The 19,899-nt window shown below is 39.5% G+C and overlaps 1 protein-coding gene and 1 long non-coding RNA gene across 6 annotated transcripts; one reads left to right on the forward strand and one right to left on the reverse strand.

Annotated features, from left to right (window-relative positions):
- Nucleotides 1-854: 854 nt before the first annotated feature.
- LOC120739307 (myeloid-associated differentiation marker homolog) lies at nucleotides 855-19,144 on the forward strand. Of its 5 annotated transcripts, none has more exons than XM_040041036.1 (5): nucleotides 872-1,002; nucleotides 2,601-2,789; nucleotides 2,996-3,055; nucleotides 3,451-3,630; nucleotides 9,841-9,964. In XM_040041036.1, the coding sequence occupies exons 1-5, from the start codon at nucleotides 996-998 to the stop codon at nucleotides 9,861-9,863; spliced, it is 459 nt and encodes a 152-aa protein (XP_039896970.1). In that variant the 5' UTR covers nucleotides 872-995; the 3' UTR covers nucleotides 9,864-9,964. The 5 variants fall into 5 exon arrangements, with proteins under 5 accessions (XP_039896967.1, XP_039896970.1, XP_039896969.1 ...); XM_040041035.1 differs by having other exon boundaries at nucleotides 873-1,002; nucleotides 3,451-3,667; XM_040041033.1 differs by lacking the exons at nucleotides 2,601-2,789; nucleotides 2,996-3,055; nucleotides 3,451-3,630; nucleotides 9,841-9,964 and adding exons at nucleotides 16,228-16,425; nucleotides 16,608-16,667; nucleotides 17,035-19,144 and having other exon boundaries at nucleotides 855-1,002.
- On the reverse strand, nucleotides 3,415-17,427 carry LOC120739312. Its single transcript, XR_005697174.1, has 2 exons — nucleotides 17,332-17,427; nucleotides 3,415-3,753 (listed from the first exon to the last, which is right to left on the reverse strand). It is a non-coding gene; the product is annotated as an uncharacterized LOC120739312 (long non-coding RNA).
- Nucleotides 19,145-19,899: the final 755 nt, after the last annotated feature.

Consider the following 19,899-nt stretch of genomic DNA (forward strand, 5'->3'; position numbering starts at 1 on the left):
TGTAATAACAACATGTGCAGGAAGATAAATAGTGCAAAAGTAACATGACAAACCTCTGTTCAGACAGTGAATTAACTGATTCTTTTCCTTTCCCCCTTATTAATCAAAGCACTCTGTATAACATGCCATATTCACCCAATCACACACTTTATGTGTTTCCTAATTACATTCATACACATTCACTCTCTTGACATGCAGATTGGAGGAGCCAGGAGCTGGTCAAACCACTGACCTTCCGATCAGTAGGTGACCAGCTCTACCACTTGAGCTACAGCCACCCGGTGGTAAACATGTGTAAACCCTCACTAGGTTTTGGATAAAGTGTACACTCACAAACCTGTCATAACTGAATTTGTAATGTTGGCTACCATAGCAGTATAGTATATTAACATTGCACTTTGGGGTTCCAACTAAAATAGGAACATAAATAGTGCCACCATTGCCAGACCTGGCCCACATCTGGTTGACATACACCCTGCCATGACACCAGTCAGTCAGAAGTGCCAGCTTGATGCCAGATCCTGGCCAGACCTGTTTTCCTATGAGCCTGGGCCACATAAACCGAACCACAATCGGGCCAGATGTGGCATGCCATCACACAGACAGTGCAGTCTATACCAGGCCTGGCCCATATCTGGATGGCATGCGTCTTACCATGCCAGAAGTCAGCCAGCAGTGGCGGCTTGATACCAGATCTGGGCCAGACCTGCTTGCTATGTGGGATGCAATAATGACATATAGGGGCTCATAGCAGGACCAATGGAACATTTATCTTATCTGTTCTATAGAAGGGTAAACCTCACATCTGTGTTAAGATATTCTGCAAATGCAGAATTCAGCAAATGAAAACAACCATTCAGCTGCACTTTTTATTTCCACTCAAACCGAAACCCTCAGCTCTCTCCATGCCAACGTTTCAAACAGCAAGTGAAAGTAAACCCAGAGGAGACAAGCAACGGATGTCAAGCTCTGCTCTTCGCTGATTTTCTGCAAGCATGCCTGGTAAGTTATTTTAACTCTAATATTCTGCAGTCACAACAGCCACGTGCATTTTGAGAAGCCTAATAAATAATCGAAGGAAACGACACTTGGTTGGTGCTTTGAGACTATTGTGATGAAATCACAATCACAGAAATGTCGGACCAAACCAAGCACGTAGCCTGCTGGCACTTTTGATTTTTTATGATACACGACTCATCATGTTAATCTGTCAGCCAAATTGCATTAAATACCTTTGATCTGAATGGCATTTTCTAGCTTTTTATAATGGAATAAAAAACAAACAAACAAATCAAATTAGCTCGTTTTTTGTCAGTTCACCTAAAAGGCCGCGCAGTGAATGCAGGATCAAAGAGACCCAAGAAATCAAAAGTGAAACCAACAAGAACAAAGCTTGATGACATAACATTGCATTATATTTCAGGAACCACTAGATGGAGCCAAAACCAAACATTAGTAGAGCAGAGCTGTTGCTTACGGTCTTCCCATTTTCACCTGAAGGTCCCGGTGTTCTGGGAATCCATCCTACCTGACAAACCATCCTACCTGTTGTTTCTGCACATGCGCACAACACGAAATTAAGTGGCGAGCCGTCATACCCTTGTGAATATTAGCTAGAAAAATACTCTGACTGGTAAAATTAAGTGCCTGCCTTTGTGAGTGTGACCTACAAGCATACTTTAACAGCTAAATTAAGTGGCAAATCGTCCTACCTTCTGAGCTAGAAGCATACTTCAATAGCTAAAATTCAATGGCGAACCATCCTACCTTTGTGAATGTTACCTACAAGCATACTTTAACAGGTAAAATGAAGTGGCAAACCGTCCTGGCTTTATGAATATGAGCTACAAGCATATTCTGATGGGCAAAGTTACGTGGCAAACCGTCACACCTACTTAAAGCTGTGCTGGAATTACTCTGTGACAGCAGAAATGTGCATAAACTACTTACAGTAGGACATTTTGCCAAAGTAGGAAGGTTTGTCAGAACACTGGAAGACCTTTTGATCTTTTTGAAAATTCAAGAGAGTTTAGTAATGCATGACAATGAAACTTACACATATTTGGAGCTGAAAATAAATGTACAGAACACATACATAGCCCATCTCATGCATGCATTTAAAATGTACATTTTCAGCCAAAACACATTCCTCACAGTGAGTTACAGTTTGGATTAAAGTTATAGATTGTACAACTCAAATAAATGCAGCTCTAGAATGTCTAAAGAGGTAGTTTAAAAATGTTCTTGTAAAGTTAGTGTTAAAAAGATGACATCATATGAACATGAATGATTGGGGTTACAAAAACTTTTCAAAAAGTATCTTTGATTTTGGAGCTCGTGATCATGCTTTGCCAAACAAACTCGACATGCTGCATGAAGGCAGATATGTTACTTTGATTCTTATTGCGGCTGCACAGAATGCAATGTCACGTTTCTCCTATGCCGTCATTATTTTGTGGATGTTTTTAACCTCTTCTGGTGATTTAAGAATTTTACAAATATGTGCAATTGTTTCAGCAAAAGCATAAATGAGTGATAATGGATTTTCCAGCTACATAAATGTACACCATTAATTAAACACTGCAATTGATCTCTTCTAGAACACTCTGGAATGCTCCATCCCTCTGCTAAAATCAGGGAAAGCATCTCTAAGCACGTATGGATCAAATTAACAGGCCCTGCAGCTGGATCTCTCACAGAAGCTTTCTGTCAAAATGTAGCAGGTTTGCAGGAAAACGTGAGCGCTAAAGTGTTAACACCACGAGAAGCACAGAAAGATGACATGACAGGTATCTTGAATAACTAAACAAATAAATGCAGTATTTCTGTGTCATTTCATCTAATATCATTTTTCCAAAGCATGACCTTACTTCTCTCTATGCAATGTAGCAAATGACCTGAGCTGATAAGTACTTTTTTAAACAGAAATATAATAAACAACTCTACAAAAACAGAATTGTCTAATGTGTTATTTTCCCTCGTTTTGCCATTTTAGTGCCACCAACAATGATTGTCATGGAAGGAAAAGCAGCTGGGGCTCAAAAGTACATCAAAGGTAACAACATGCTTGAGGAGACATGAGTTTGACTCAGTTGTGTCTCTGAGGAAATCATCATCACTGACTGCTCTCCTGGCCCTATGTTTTTTTTCTTTTTTGGAAATAAAATGGAGGAGTCTGGGAGAGCATGTTAAAATGTCTATTTCATTTCATCCTTGATTGCTTCCTGTTTTCTTCCTCTTTCCTTTGTCAGTGTACACAGTCACATCTTTTTTCCTTTTTTATTTTTTTTTAGCACAAACCTCTAGTTAACAAACAATCATTCTCTAATGAGTGATGGGTTAACAACAGACACATTTATGTATATTTTTGATGTTTAATCTTCGAGTTCAAAATTACAACATATGAGTACTCAAATGCTCTATTAATTTTCTGTCTTCACTTGTTTCCAGTGGAAAAATTGTACAGGGTTGTCTTACTGGGAAACACTGAAGCTGAGAAAAGCAGCCTAGCAAACGCCATGTTTGGAGAAGACGTGTTCCAGGTTGACAACACTGAATGTCAAACTGAGTCCAAATCTCTCCATGGAAGACGAATTACCCTGATCAACACTCCTGATTTCTCAGACCCAGGTAGATCAGAGGAGGAGCTGAAGCCTGAAATACTGAGGTGTATCACTGAGTGCACTCCAGGGCCTCATGCTTTTCTCATTGTGCTCAAAGCGGAGAAATCCACAGAGCAGCAGCAACAGCAGGCTGTCATTGAGAAAATAAACCAGTATTTTTCAGAGGAGGTTTTCAAATATGCCGCAGTTGTCTTTACTCAGGATGGCCCAGACTCAGATGAAATGAAGATCAAACAGTTCATAGATCAGAATAAATATCTGAGTGATCTGGTGAAGAAGTGCAAGAGCCGATACCACATCATTAATAAATACAACGGACAGGGTGACAGTAGCCAGTTTAAAGTGGTAGACCTGCTAAACACAGTAGGCCAGGTAGTTAAAGAAAACAAGGGAGTGTGCTACACCAGCAAGATGTTGCCACAAGCAGACACCCGTAATAATGCTAACAGCAGTGTCTCTAAGAATGAAATGATCAAACTTGCAGGTGCTGCAGCAGAATCCATGGCAAAGGCTTTCTCTGGGTCAGCTGTTGTAGTTTTAACTCCAGGATCAACAAATGCAATAGAGAAAGATGGCACTGCAACGGATGAAAAAGAAGGAGAAAATGTAGAAGGAAAAGCTACATCAAAAAGAACTAACAATGGGCAGAAAGAAATGACAAAAGAAGAAGGAGGAGGAGGAGGAAGAAAAAATGAAAAGCATGCCACATCAGAAAAAACGAATGATGAACAGACAGAAGTGACAAAAGAAGGAGAAGAAGAGGAAGAGGAAGAGGAAGAAGAAGGAGGAGGAGGAAGAAAAAATGAAGAGCATGTCACATTAGAAAAAATGAATGATGAACAGACAGAAATGACAAAAGAAGAAAATGGAGAAATAGCAAAAGAAAAAGAAGAAAGAAAAAATGAAGGGGACGTAGCAAAAGAAACAAAAGAAGCACAAGAAAGAAAAACAACTGGAAAATCAAATGAACTAGAACAAGATGAAGGACCAAATAAAACACAAGAAGAAATAGAAGAAGCAGGAGAAAAACTGCAAGAGGACACTCAAGAAAAGACCGAAGGAAAAAGGGAAGACAAGCCACACAAAAAAGTACAAGAGAGTGCAGGGGAAAACAAACTAGGGGGTGGGGCATCTGCAGGTGGTGGAACAGCTGCAAGAGGTGTTGTGACTGCTGGAGTATTATTAACAGCTGCAAGTGGTGCAGCTGCTGGAGCATTATCAACAGCTATAGGAGGTGGTGTAGCTGCTGGAGCAGTATCAACAGCTATAGGAGGTGGTGTAGCTGCTGGAGCAGTATCAACAGCTATAGGAGGTGGTGTAGCTGCTGGAACAGGAACAGGTGCAAGTACTGGTACAGCAGGGGCTGGAGGTGCAGCCGGGACTGGAGGTGCAGCAGGAGCAGTAGAAGCAACAGGAGCAGGTGCAAGTGCTGGTACAGCAGGGGCTGGAGGCACAGCAGCAGGATATGTGGCAGCAGCAGCAGCAGCAGCTGTAGTCACTGGAGGAGCAGTAGGCGTAGCATGGCTAATACAAAAAATAAGAAATGTGATAGAGTTGATAAAACAACATCTTGGATTGGTATTACTGGTGCTTGTTTTCTACTCGTTGCTTCTGTCATGGTTTTTTCTCAAAGCACCATTTGCTGGGACCCTCCTCTTATCATTTATGTTCCTGTTGCTTGTTATTATTCTTGTTATCATATAATCACACCATAGATAAGGGCTATGTCCAATATGGCACATGAATCAGAAACACAGAATCTGTGATACAACATGACAGGTTTTATAATTCCTTGTTTCAAAAATGAGATTTTACAAAACTACCCAAAATATCCGTTATTTTCATGCTGCTCTGTAATCAGAATCATTTTTTTCTCTGTTTTGTCTTTTTTGTAAACTCAATAAATTATTTCTGTATTTAAACAATTATGTTTAATAAAGTAATAATTCATTTAAAATCAACTCTGTACTCTAGTATTTCTACCAAATCACAAAACCTGTTTTTCCAGAGTAATTACGCTATGTTCTACTTTTAAATAATTATATTTTTCAATAAGAAAATCAACTATGTTCTGTCACACATATTTCTTTGTGTTATGCAAAAATAAATGAATGAATTGTCACTGATATTTTTGGATGCATTTTTCCCCTTACTGACTTGGAAGGTTGTATTGAGTGCTTAAAAAGAAGGCTCAAGAAGCTTCTTGAGTTCCAAAACAACTGACAGAGTTGTAGGTATTTAAGCCTTAGAGTGGGTGTCTCTTTAGAGATGGTCCTAGTGTTATTGACACATTATTAATCATACGAGTCATCACATAGGCCAGAGTGTCGAACCGCTGTAAGACATTGCCCTAAATACACAATAAATACATAATACATAAAACATTTAGAGTAATTGCCAAAGAAAATGATGGAGTGTGCAACACTAACAAGATGTTGTGGTTGATTTGGTTGTGGGTGCTACTACCACATAGCAAAATGGTATGGCCCGGACCTGGCCCACACAATGTGCGTACACATGGCTCACATACCGCAAAGAATGACAGCCCTTTGCTGGCCCAGATCTGGTTTGCCAGATGTGGCCCACACATGGGTCAGCACCAGTGTTGGGTAAGTTACTTTAAAAAAGTAATTAATTACTAATTACTTAGTCAATATTGTATTTAAAATACTTATCTAATTGCTGTGTCAGAAAAGTAACTTAATTTAACTAAATACTTCTTAAAATCCCTATAAACCTTGAGTGGGCAAACAATAGAAATTAATCATTTTTTTTAAAGACAGTACGCAGCGGTAGCAGCTCTTCCATAATGTAGCCTGCAATCATTTTTTAAGCTCACCTTCAGACGCTTTCTGTGCTGCTGATGTCACGGCCAGGGGATCAGCAGGCCGCTGACTAGTAGTGTTCTCTCTCTCTCTCTCTCTCTCTCTCTCTCTCTCGCTCTCTCGCCAGGGCGGAACTCATGGTGGGTTCACGCCCTCGGCCCACGCCCCTCTGAAGAGGAAACACCTGGGCCTCGTCAGCGCAGCCAGCATTTAAGCCAGGGAGTGGCTTCTACTCATCGCTGGATCGTTGTGTGTGACTCGCGTCAGTGCAGCCCGGCTCTGAGCAAGTTCTTTTTTGCTTCCCTGTGCAAAACGTCTAACGTGTGTTTCCTTCTGTACATAGATCCCCTGGACCCGACCCTGCATTCCCCGAGTGGATTCCCTTTTGTGTGAGCGTTTGGAGAAAGAGCCAGAAGAGGAGCAAGTGTCTTTTCCCTACCTGGATTTCCCCGGAGCCCTTTCCCTGTCACCGCTTTGTATATAGCACTATCCCCTGCACTGTTTGTATATACACCTGGTGGAACTGTAATAAATACTGACTGTGCCTCTGAGTCCTGCGTGTGAGTCCTCAAGCGAACCGTGACAGCTGACGTAAAATCAAGTTTTGCCCCACATCTTTATGCACGCTCATCACCATCCTCGATGAGTCTAATGACATGTCATCTGTGAACTTCACGATTGTACCAGACGGGTGCAGCGGTTTGCTTAGAGGGAGGAGAGAGGAGGGCACAACCCTGGGAGGATTTTCTGGATGCTTGATGTGATTCTTTCCAGGCTCACTTACTGTTTCCCCTCTGTAAAATTCCACTCAGGAGTCTTGACATTTCTACTCAGAAGTAACTTGAAATTTCAAGATAGTCATAATGTGGGGTTATTGTGTCAGAATTTTGACACAATAACCCCAAATTATGACATAACTTACACTTTTGACCTATCGCTGCCTGTTAATTTATTTATTCATTTATTTGTTTACTGGCAGTAACAAGCGTCCACGCCCATGCAGCAGCGCTACTCGACACAACTCCCTAGTGAGGACATGCCAGAAATGACCTTTTTATTTGTTCCTTTATTATGTGAGTAAGCCATCTCCGAGAAGAGGAACTGTGACGATTTTGCTGGACGTGGAGGAGGTTTTAGACTTTACCAAATATGGCAGTGTGGGGCGTGGGACCCACAGCCAGCAGACAGATATCGCTGGATAACAGAGGGGATGCGCCGAGGAACTTAAAGCTTTAACATTATTGTGAAATAAAACTCCTGGCTCAGAAATCGGTAAGATCCCGCCTCAGAATGATATGTTGCTCTGAAAGATTTTAAGTAAAACGTAGCAGTTCGTGTTTATCGCGGTCTATTCTTGGAATAGAGCTGATTACAAAGGCATAGCACCGAGGCGCGGTATGTCCGCTATCTGACATGGAAAACTTCTTAATTACTCAGTTAAACGGTTGTTAAACGCGTCTGTTATACAGAACATACTCTTAGAAATAAACACGCCTCCTCTGATAGGGTATCTGCATGAAAACGAGCATAGATTTCTTTCATAGCTTTATTATTTTAAGAGAGGTAAGAAATCCTGCAGTAGCCTATTTGATTTAACATAACCTGTTATTTGTGAGAAACTTTCTTTGCCCCCATTTTACAACAGTGTGGGTGGTTCCCTTTAACTTTTAAGCTTTATATGGCACTACCCTCTCGACTGGGTTGTGTTAAGAACCGAGGTATGCATGGTATGCGCACTACCAAACCAAAAAGCGTAAACCCAAACCTGGTTTCCTGTCAGCAGAAGAGGCCACATAACCTACACCGCAGAACCGCACCTTTTTTCTGATGTATCAGGACCATGCTGCTGCTGCAATTTAACAGTCATCTCTCTCAGTTTAGATCACCATGCATGGAGTGTGTTTAAACTGAGAGAATCAAACAGGAACTTAAAAAAAACTTTTCTGGATGTTGATCCCTGTTAAAAAATATACCCGAAATAGTCCTAATATTCTGGCCTGATTACCATTTAGTCTGAAAAACTGCTTCGATGTTGCTACTGTTGCTTCCTGGATACTCGCTGTTAGCTCTTCAGAGCTGCTTCCTGTTTTGTGTGAGTTTATGTGCAACAGGATATGTGGAGTTAATGGCAATTGAACGTGACCTATGGGGGCGGGGGTGAGCTAGAGTTTATCTTCTAGTGAAATTCGCCACACCCTAGAAATACAACAGATTTTTCACTCTTTTGCATTAAAAATGATGTAGGTAAAAGGGTATTTCCTTACTCACTCAATCTGCCAAAACACCTACTTTTACCTATCTCATAAGTATATGGGGATTTGGCTAAAATGCAGAATGCAGAATTTGGAGACACTGGCATCATGAAGCTTTATAGATTAGCTTCAAGATGCCAGATCCATGTGGACTTCAGAGGGAGTCCACATGAGTAATGCACATGAGAAGTTATGAGCAGCGCGGAAACTCTTAATCTTAAAACTGTTTACTCAGTCCTCACGGTGAGTGTTTAGAGGCAAGCCCCACTTAATGCTCCTCAATAATAATGGGAATTTCAAGCAGAAATGAACTGAACTGGGGGTTTTCTCAGCAGTGCGTGCACAGTGAGGGACTCACCTGCTAAATCTGAAATGAGTAAAATAAATGTCAGTGAAAATGCAGGTGTTAGATTAATGCACAAATGTTGCATTTGTTATTATTAGAATGTGATTTTAAAGTGATTTGCAGATACGGTGCAGTAAAATAGTAACCGGGACAGCTTGTGGTCTGATGCTCAATAATATTTGGTATTTTTCATCAGCAGTTCCACACAGATTTCTGTTTGTAATAATGCAGCTTTCCTCTGGATAAATACTGGACTCCACCTGTACTAATCCTCAGAACCTTTTACATAGTGCCCAGTGATTTCTATCAGTACAGTTATTTCTCATGTCAAAAGCATACAGATTTTCCTTTATCCCCCTCTCATTCACCTGAACTGCCTTGCTGTTTCCAGAGAGAAACATATGTGAAACCTGAGCTTACACCTGATTATTTTTGTTAAAAGTCACTCATCAATCGCTGTCTAATGCTCCCTCCTTGGGATTTTCTGTTAGCTTATTTATGAACAGTCCAGTGGTAAAATTTTGCTAGTATAGTACTAGTATAGCATCAGGATGGTATGTGATTTTAACAAGAAATAAGATTAAACTTAAATGTTAGACTTTGGAAAACTCAGCTACTCTTTTTATGGACTGTGAATAATTCAAGAAATAAATAAATTTAAAACAATTTCAACATTTTTAAAATGTCTAAAATAATTTTGTTTTCCACAGACGTACTGTACAGTTATTCCTTAACTGCATATTAAAACATATTTGCTTCATTTTATTCTGAGCATCTTTGTCTTCTTCCTGCAGATTATGAGACAAATGCCCACTAAGTAGAGGAGAAGCAGGATCCGACATTCAGTACAAGACTCGTCTTAAAACTTGCAGGACTATTAAAGTCACTTTCACCTCCTGACAGACTGTAACATCCCATCATGCCATTGATTGTGGTCCCTACTTCCCAGTTGCTCTGGATGCGAGTAGCTGCCCTGTTATTCACCTGTGTGGCATTCAGCGTCGCTGCACATGGAGCTTATCTGCCCCACGGAGGCATGGCTGACTGGTGCATCTTCTGCTGGGCGTTCAGCTTCGCTTGCACTCTGCTGGTCCTGCTGGTAGAGTTGTTCGGCCTGCAGGCCCGGGTGCCAGTGTCCTGGTCCAACTTCCCCATCACTGTCGCCTGCTACGCTGCCCTACTCTGCCTTTCAGCATCCATCATCTTCCCAGTCTTCTTCCTTAAATACCAGTTGCCCTCTGGTGAAACTCGTGACCATCGCATAGTTTCCACAGTCTTCTCCTGCCTGGCAGCTGTTGCCTACATGGGGGAGGTGAGCCTGTCTAAAGCAAGGCCAGGAGAGGTGGCAGGTTACATGGCTACAGCTCCGGGCTTACTGAAAGTGTGCCAGACCTTTTTGGCCTGTATTATCTTCATCCTCATCAGCAGCCCAGTGACATACGACCATCATCCAGCACTGAAGTGGTGCATGGCAGTGTACTGCATCTGCTTCATCCTCTCCATGGCTGTGGTGGTGCTGTGTGTGGGAGAGTGGACCGGCTGTCTCCCCATCCCATTCTCCAAGTTCCTTTCGGCATATGGGCTCCTGGCAGTTATCATGTATTTGACTGCCACCATCCTCTGGCCTGTGTTCCAGTTTAACAAGAGTTACGGGAGAAACGATAACTCAGAAACAATCGCTGCAGCTGTACTCACTGCCATCAATTTCCTGCTTTATGTTGCTGACCTAGTCTACAGTGCCAGATTAGTGTTTGTCAGTGGCTGAGAAGAGGAGAGATGTAGCGCTAATGTTGCCCCCCCCCCATTTCAAAATCCTGAAACTTTCTTAAAATCTTGAAATCCTCCGAAGGACTCCCAAATTTGAAAAGCCAGTTTTGCCTGTGAGTATGTATTTATTTGAATGTGATCAAATAATTGCCATACAGCATTTAACCTCTAATGTGAAATGATGTGTGCAACACAACTCAGCTATCAAAGTGTGAGATTTCATATAATCGTGTGGGAAAAAAGTAAATTATGTACTATTAAAGCCAATAAAGTCAGCACACTGGAGCACAGGGGGGTGGCAAAATTGGGCACTTGCATTTCAACACGCTCTAACTGAAAGATCATCATCCTGTAATCTTTTGTTAATAGTGCTTTAAAGTCATATCAGTATCAATATCATTATAATACCAACACAGTATTATGATATTTGTATTAGTTAAAGAAATAAAGCTTTTATCATAAAACAAATATATCTCAGACTTTTTACTCATTTGGAAAGGAAATAGAATAAGTGAGATGAGCTGTCAAAGATGACAGGAAGTATCGATAATTAGTTATACTTAGTGATAAAAAGTAATTTTAATTCAAATAAGAATATACATTCTGAGTCATGTGTTTTCACCCTTTAAATAATTGCTACAATGAATACAAGAACTTTAATTTTGTTGGAAATCTATACGTCTTTTTAAATACCCAACACTGATACATGAATCACTTGAGAGGAGACCCTGCAGGGCAGAAGGCACTATTAAGTATTTTATGCAAAGTTCGGCATGTGTGCCACACTGCTGTGGTGAAAGTAGTATTTATTGTTTACACTGTTGGTCTGTGCCATATTGTAGTGTTAAAGCTATTGCAGCATTTCCAGAAGAAGTTAATCAGTGTTTTGGTGAATAAGATTGGCAGCCATCTTCATGTCCTTAAAACAAACTCTTGACAGTAACTTTAAAGGATGAAAACCAGGTCCAGGTGGAGGATCTGCCTGAAGAAACGGGAAGTACATTGCAAGCAAACAAAGAAGCAGTTATACAGAAAGCAGGGCTGACAGAAATATAACAAGCAAATGGCTGAATTACACAGAAGCAGAGATCATACAGTTTAGTTTTTAGTGCCTTTGGGGAAATTTTGACAGGTACTACAAAAAAGTGACACTATTGTGACACTGGGAGAGAACTATTAAAAATGGAAATTATTTTAATAAAAGAAAGATCAGAAAAGCTTAACACCTAAAGGTGGCTGTACAGGATGTAATGCAGCAGAAACATCACAGAAAAAGGTAAAAATAAAGCACATGCTGCAATGAATAAAGTCCAAACTGGTGTAAATGTGATTAAACCTTAGAAAACACACTTAGAAAAGAGGAATTTACCCATTTTAACATTTATATGTTTGTGTTTATTCATAATAGATTATACTTGCTTGTTTTGGCTTTCTGAAATTAATGATGTAGTAGCAAGGTGAATAAAATCAATATTAACAAGAAAACTTAAAATCTGGCTTAATATTAGACATGAACGTCTTCTATCCTTTAATGCTTACCATGTTTCTGCACAAAACACGTGTCTTACCTGTAACCAGTCATGTGTAGTTATATACTGTACTTTCTACTGTACTTTCACCTGTGGAAACACACGAAAAAGAAAATAATGCAACATTATATGTTTGCATCATCCACTTCATGCCAGAGCAACATGCTATAATAACATATAGGGGCTCATAGCAGGACCACTGGAACATTTATCTTTTCTGTTCTAGTGTAGAAGGGTAAACCTCACGTATGTGTTAAGATATTCATGCTAACGCAGAATTCAGCAACTGAAAATAGTAGTGAAGGGTCCTGCAACACTGACGCACCGACGCATGTATCAAGCTCACAGAGCGATGCCTGTATCGGTGCGTGCGTCGCTTTAAGAAAAAGTCACGTGATCGATACAGCCGCTGTATCAATCATTGCCAACGCGCCAAACTGTTTAAAAGGTACCGCATAGTGATGGGATTTCCGGCTCTTTTTAGAGAACCGGCTCTTTCGGCTCCGAACCGGCTCTTCAGGTTGTTTTGTTGCTTTAATTAATTAATTATCAACAACAATATAAAATTATGCACAAAAGGAAATAGTAATGTAAAAAAACTTGGTTTTCTTTATGTATGTTTATATATAAATACTTATGGGGACTTATACTTATATATACTTATAGTTTGTCTGTCTTTGTTTCAGTGTAATCTATCAGAATAGGAAAAACAGCAATGTGACTTGAAGTGTAAATTATGTATTTCATTTTATGCAGGTTAAATGTTGCATCTGTTCTGCGGAGCTTTCTTACACAAACAAAAGCACCTCCTCAGTGTTTAGGCATTACAGAGCCAAACATGAAAATAAGACAAACACACCGAGAATGAACACAGGTCGGCCTATATAGACACTGAACAGCTTTATCATCATTTTTTTATTAATATGTGTTTTATTATTTTTAAATCAAGCATCTAGGAAGACTGCTCTGGACCAGGCAGTCCTGAATTTTATTATAAAGGACTGCCAACCCCTTAGGATTGTGGAGAGTGTCGGAGAGAAAAATTCCAAGATCAGAGGATGCTTTAACGTACTGAGGGAATAGGAAGACATCTTATCCGAACCTTTTCCACCTGGCTTTACAGCTTTTGTGTACCCCAGCTTCATCTGTGCCTGTGAGTTTTCCAAAGCTGGGGAAATGGTGTAAAAAAATAAACGCAATAGACTGAATGCAAAAACATTGGATAAACCTATTTTTCTGAATAGAAATTTATAATAAACTGAGTCAAATGGGTAATATTACATTCACAATACTTTCATTTTAATGTTCACTTAATGTCATTCACAATATAAATTAAAGATGTCTACAATATTTGCAATATAAAAGATATAAAATGATTCCATGGAAAGTACAATACCTTAAAGTGTACAAGTATGACTAGGTTATGGAATCAGTGTCTGTTGTGAGTCTCAAGTAAGTGGCCTGCAATGATATTTAAGGTCCAGCAGGTGTCAGTATGGAGCAAAACAGCAACACTGTGTCGTCAAAGGAAGTCACTGTGCATTGGCCGGGAAACTGTCGACACAGTATCGATACAGTTCGGGAAATGTGCTGAAACGCTTCACGAGGCCTCATCTACCCATCACAAGAAAACAGACATTCAGCTGCACTTTTTATTTCCACTCAAACCGAAAACCGCAGCTCTCTCCACCCCAACTTTTCAAACAGCAAGTGAAAGTAAACTCTAGTGATGGGCAGATGAAGCTTCATGAAGCACTGAAGCTTTTCATCCAATTGGTTCATCCCAGCGCAAAGTGTCTTGAAGCTTCATTTGCTCTAGTAGGACATCTACTGGACGTAAAAATATTAGTTGGCATGAATTTGAAGAGTGTGGCCTTTTGCACACAGCCTGTAAATGTCAACAACAAAAGGAGTGTGTAAAACATGTATATTGTAGTGATGCAGTATACTGTGTATATTTATACTGGCAGTATGGAAAATGATTATTTACTGTGAGGTAAGGTGAGGTTGGGGTGTGGACAGTGGTTGTGCTTTTGTAACGTTGAGGTATGGACAGCTACACAGTCCTGCCTGTTCACATTTTATTCTGTAAAAACTACATTTTCACTGCTGTTATGACCTTTTTAGTGGGGAGAACATAGCTAAGATTTAATGATTTAACAAATCTTTTAAATCCTTCGTCCTCCACAATGCTAAATGGCTGTGAGTCCTCAATCACCATGCTAACCAGGTCTTCATCTATTTGAGATTGTTCTCCTGAGGAAAGACAATAAAGAAAAAGCACAAATATAAATATCACACACGTAACTTATTACAGTTGTATAATATTGTTATCTCATTTAGTAACATTACTGCATGCTATATTATCATGACATTTGATGGCTCACCTGGTCTTGCTCCACAATCGGTGTTCCCCTTATTCTCATGCAAAGCTCTGTAGTGCCTAAGCATGGATGAGGTATTGTTGTTATATCCCAGCCCCCTGGCACATAGCAAACACTTCACCTTGTACAAAAGTAAAGCCGCTTAACATAAATTGTATTGCACCATCAGTATTATGAAAATATATCTTCTGTAGAAATTAACATACCTTGTTGATAGGAATAAGATCAAAATGTTCCCACACAGGGGAGGACATCCTCCTCTTCATAGCTGGCTCCATTCTCTCCTGACTTTCTCTCCTCACTCTCATAAACCTCCAAACTCTCACTAACCGCAGCTCTCCATCAAACACCCACATTTTGAAGGAAGTCTGAGGGGTTTATATCGCTGTCATATCTCGCGGCAAAGTTCGAGCCACTTCATGAACCAGTCACGTGGTACAGCCGGGCAGCGAGGCTTCGGACGTCATCATTTTCATCTTCTCCCATAAACGAGGCAAACCTCGATACGCGCATTGCGCAAACGCCCCCTCCATTACTCGACACAAGCTTTGAAGCCTCGATACAGAACGTCACATCACTAGTAAACTCAGAGAATAAACGAAGAAAAGCAACGGTCTTCAAGCTCCGGTCTTCTGATTTTCTGCAAGCATGCCTGGTAAGTTATTTTAGCACTAATATCCTGCAGTCAAAACAACCATGTGCATTTTGATAAGTCTAATAAATAATCAAAGGAAACGAAACTTGGTTGGTGCTTTAAGACTATTGCGATGAAATCATAATCACAGAAATGTTGGACCAGACCAAGCAAGTAACCTGCTGGCGCCTTAATTGATTTTGATACATAACTCATCATTTTAACATGTCAGCCAGACTTACATACATTTGCCTTAAATACATTTGATTTTAATGACCTTTTGTAGCTTTTTATAACTAAACGAAAACAAAACCAAATTAGCTCTGTTTTTGTCATTTCATCTACAAGGTCGCAGTGAACGCAGGAAAAAAGAAATCAAAACTGAAACCAAAGATAACAAAGCTTCATGACACAACATTGCATTATATTTCAGGAACCTCTAGATGGAGCCAAAACCAAACATTAGTAGAGCAGACATGTTTCTCACTGTCTTCAAGACCCATTTTCACCTGCTTTTTACCTCTGTGGAAATTGAAGAGAGTTTATAAATATTAGAGTAATGCATGACATTGAAATGTACAGATATTTAGTCCTGAAAATAAATGTACACATACATAGACCATCTCATGCATACATTTTCCATGAGTTACAGTCTGGAATAAATTCATAGTCAATTGCACAACTGACATAAATGTAGCTCTAGAATGTCTAAAGAGGGAGTTTTCTTGTGAAGTTAGTGTGATAAACATGAGATCATATGAACATGAATGATGGTCAGGTTTTTTTTATGTATCTAACAAAATACAGTTTTGATTTTGGAGCTTGTGATCATGGTTTGACAAACAAACTGCAATTTATCTCTTCTAGAACACCCAGGAATCCCGCAGCTCCCCACTGAAGTCAGGGAAAGCTTCTCCAAGGATGCATGGATCAAATTAACAGGTCCTGCAGCTGGACAACTGATGGAAGCTTTATGTCAAAGTGTAGCAGGTTTGCAGGAAAATATGAGCGTTAAAGTGGTAACACCACTGGAAGAAGATGCAGCACAGAAAGACGATGTGACAGGTATCCTGAACGAAACTGATAAACCCAGCATATCTGTGTCATTTTGTCAAATTTATTCTTTGCAAAGCATGACTATATTCCTCGTATAACTTAAAAAAAAATTGATTTAAGAAATATGAATAAACCGCTCTATCAAAACAGAATTATCTAATGTGTTATTTTCACTCATTTTACCTTTTTAGTGCCACCAACAATAATGGTCATGGAAGGAAAAGCAGCTGGGGCTCAAAAGTACATCAAAGGTAACAACTTATTTGAGAACACTTTAGTTTGAATCAGGTGCGTTCTCTGAGGAAAACATTATCACAGACTGCTCTCCTGGTCCTGTTTTTTTCTTTTTGGTAAATACATTTGAAGAGAGAGCGTGTGGAAATGTCTATTTCATTCAATCCTTGATTTCTTCCTGTTTTCTTCTTTCCTTTGTCAGTTTACACTGGACACAGTCACATCTTTTCTAGCACAAACCTTTAAACAGTTATTATCTAATGAATGATGGCTGAACAACAGACACACTTATGCGTATTTTTCTTATTTAATCTTTGAGCTTAATATTACAACATATGAGTACTCAAATGCTCCTATTAATTTTCTGTTTTCACTTCTTTCCAGTGGAAAAATTGTACAGGATTGTCCTACTGGGAAACACTGAAGCTGTAAAAAGTAGCCTAGCAAACGCCATATTTGGAGAAGACGTGTTTAGGGTTGACAACACTGAATGTCAAACTGAGTCCAAATCTGTCCATGGAAGAAGGATTACCCTGATCAACACTCCTGATTTACTTTGCACAAATAGATCAGAAGAGGAGCTGAAGCCTGAAATACTGAGGTGTGTCACTGGGTGCACTCCAGGGCCTCATGCTTTTCTCATCATGCTCAAAGTGGAGAAATCCACAGAGCAGCAGCAACAGAAGGCTGTTATTGAGAAAATAAGCCAGTATTTCTCAGAGGAGGTTTTCAAATATGCTACAGTTGTCTTTATTCAGGATGGACGAGACTCAGATGAAATGAAGATGAAAGACTTAATAGATCAGAATAAATATCTGAGTGATCTAATGAGGAAGTGCAAGAGACGATACCACATCATTAATAAATACATCCGACAGGGTGACAGCAGCCAGTCCCAGGTTACAGAGCTGCTCAACACAGTAGATCAGATAGTTAAACAAAACAAAGGAGTGTGCTACACTAACAAGATATCGCACCAAGGAGGCACCTGCAGTAACAACAGTGTCTCTAAGAATGACACGATCAAACTTACAGGCCCTGCATCAGAATCAGTGGCAAAGGCTTTCTCTGGGTCAACTGTTGTAGTTTTAACTCCCGGATCAGATGTAGAAGAGGAAATAGAAGAAGACAATAAAAAAGAAGATAAAGAAAAAGAAGAATTAGATGAAGTAGAAGAAGAAGTAGAAGAAGATAATGAGGATGAAGAAACAGAAAAGCAACCTAAAGAAGAAGAAGAATATAAAAAAGATGAAAAAACAAACAAGCCCCATAGTAAAGAAAGAGGACAATCATCCGGGAGCGGCGGATTTTGGAGCATTCTGGGTGCTGTGTTTGGGTTCTGTTTAGGGTTGGGAACAACCGCATTAGGGTCTATACTAGCCACATTAGGGTTTATACGAGACACATTAGGGTCTATACTAGCCACATTAGGGTTTATACCAGCCACATTAGGATTTATACCAGCCACATTAGAGTCTATACGAGCCACATTAGGGTGTATATCAAGAGCAGTGATAATAGGAGTTACAGCAATATTAGGAACATGGGCAATGCTAAAAGTAAGAAAATTAGTAAATTGGGCACATGATATTATATGCAGAGTTTTAGCATGGATTAAAAAAATGAATCAACTTTTGCAAGACCTGTGTCAAAATCGAGGAGTGAATCTACTGGTGTTTGTGTTCTACTCCTTGCTTCTTTCATGGCTTTTTCTTAAAGGGCCCTTTGCTGGGACACTCATCTTAACACAGTTTCTGTTTCTTGTCACCATTCTTGCCATCATAGAATTTTAGCACAGTTTATGTGTGTGCCCTTTTTAATTTAGAGAACAGCATCACACACGGCTTAAGAAGAAGCACTTGTTTGCCAAAGCATTTCACTCTGTGGTGCAGTATTTACTTTTAAGTAAATGGTATTGGATTTAGTATATATTCATTTTGTTTTCTTTTTCCTTTTAAATATACATTAAGAAATTTGCACAGCAATAAGAATCAGATAGGCATAGCATGACAGAAGTTTGCTTTGATACACAACGATTACATCGGAGTAATCAATAATAGCGTTTAATTTGTAAATAACATTACACAAATAACTTGAGCTTATTAATATCATACTATAATGCATTTCCTGTGTACATACGTGTTTATTTACCAGATCTAAGTGTATCTAACAGAAGCAAAATATAGTCTATCTGCATTACTTGTACCTGCATGATGAATAAAGTTTATGTATCAGAAAATGCTAAAACATCTTGTCATTAGCAAATTCTAAATATATATTCAATAAAACCTCAGATGAACAACATATGACTGAATGTGAGAATCAAGTGCAGACTTTCAGTTTTAATTCAGCTTAGATTTTAAATGTAGATTTAACTGTTCTGCTGGTGTAGACAATTTTATACACAGAATCTAATTTCCAGATGTTTAAAAGTAAAGTTTTGAGTAATTCTCCCACTTCTAGATGCAATGACTAATCGAAACAAGGAAGAGGGGAAAAAACAGGGTGTGTGAATTATAAAGTCATCAGGAAATATGTTGGACAGAAGTCAGAATGTTTGAAATACCTGTGAGCCAGTTTGCATGCTTGCCAACAATTGTGTTTTTTCTTGCTGTGGCAGTTCTAATAATTTGAATAACTATAATTAGGTCTATAATTTGTTAGAAAACAATACATTTTTGTCTAAGTGCACCACCACAGTTGCTTTTCCAATACACAATTGAAGTGCAGACTTTCCAATTTAATTCAACAGGTTTGAATTTATTGTTATTAACTATTTAGCAATTACACCGTTTCTTAAACACAATGCCCCTTCGCATGGCAACAGCACTGCTGAGCACTGAAACATTATTTTCTATGGCTTGAGCTGTGCAATTATGGTTTCCTACTGCATTGAGCAAAGCAAAGCACAGCACAGCAAAAGCACATTTGCTGGAAAGCAATCACATATTCTGTGGTGTGATATAAATTTGAAACACAGGGAGTGAGTACATATAGTGCACATAAAGACCATGCATTGCTGCAAACAATGAGGCAGTGCAGGCAAGAAGCAGCAGCCGGCTCAGTACAAATTTTGGGCCTTTCACTCAACCTAGTGATCAATGCAGCACTTTCTCAGTGAAAAGGCAAACAGTCCAGCATGAAAACTAACATAATTTTAGATAGAAGGACTGTTTATAAAACTTGGATGAGGCAGCCAGGGGCCAGCTGAAATCTAGAAACCATGGACATCACCAAATGCTGTTCTTT

This window comes from Simochromis diagramma, unplaced genomic scaffold, assembly GCF_900408965.1.
Source record: "Simochromis diagramma unplaced genomic scaffold, fSimDia1.1 OVJJ01000370.1, whole genome shotgun sequence".
Classification (NCBI taxonomy): domain Eukaryota; kingdom Metazoa; phylum Chordata; class Actinopteri; order Cichliformes; family Cichlidae; genus Simochromis; species Simochromis diagramma.

Coding starts and splice junctions, on each gene's coding strand:
- LOC120739307 (XM_040041033.1), top strand. Junction 16,426..16,607: donor ACAGAAAGACGATGTGACAG/GTATCCTGAACG, acceptor TTACCTTTTTAG/TGCCACCAACAATAATGGTC. Junction 16,668..17,034: donor GGCTCAAAAGTACATCAAAG/GTAACAACTTAT, acceptor ACTTCTTTCCAG/TGGAAAAATTGTACAGGATT.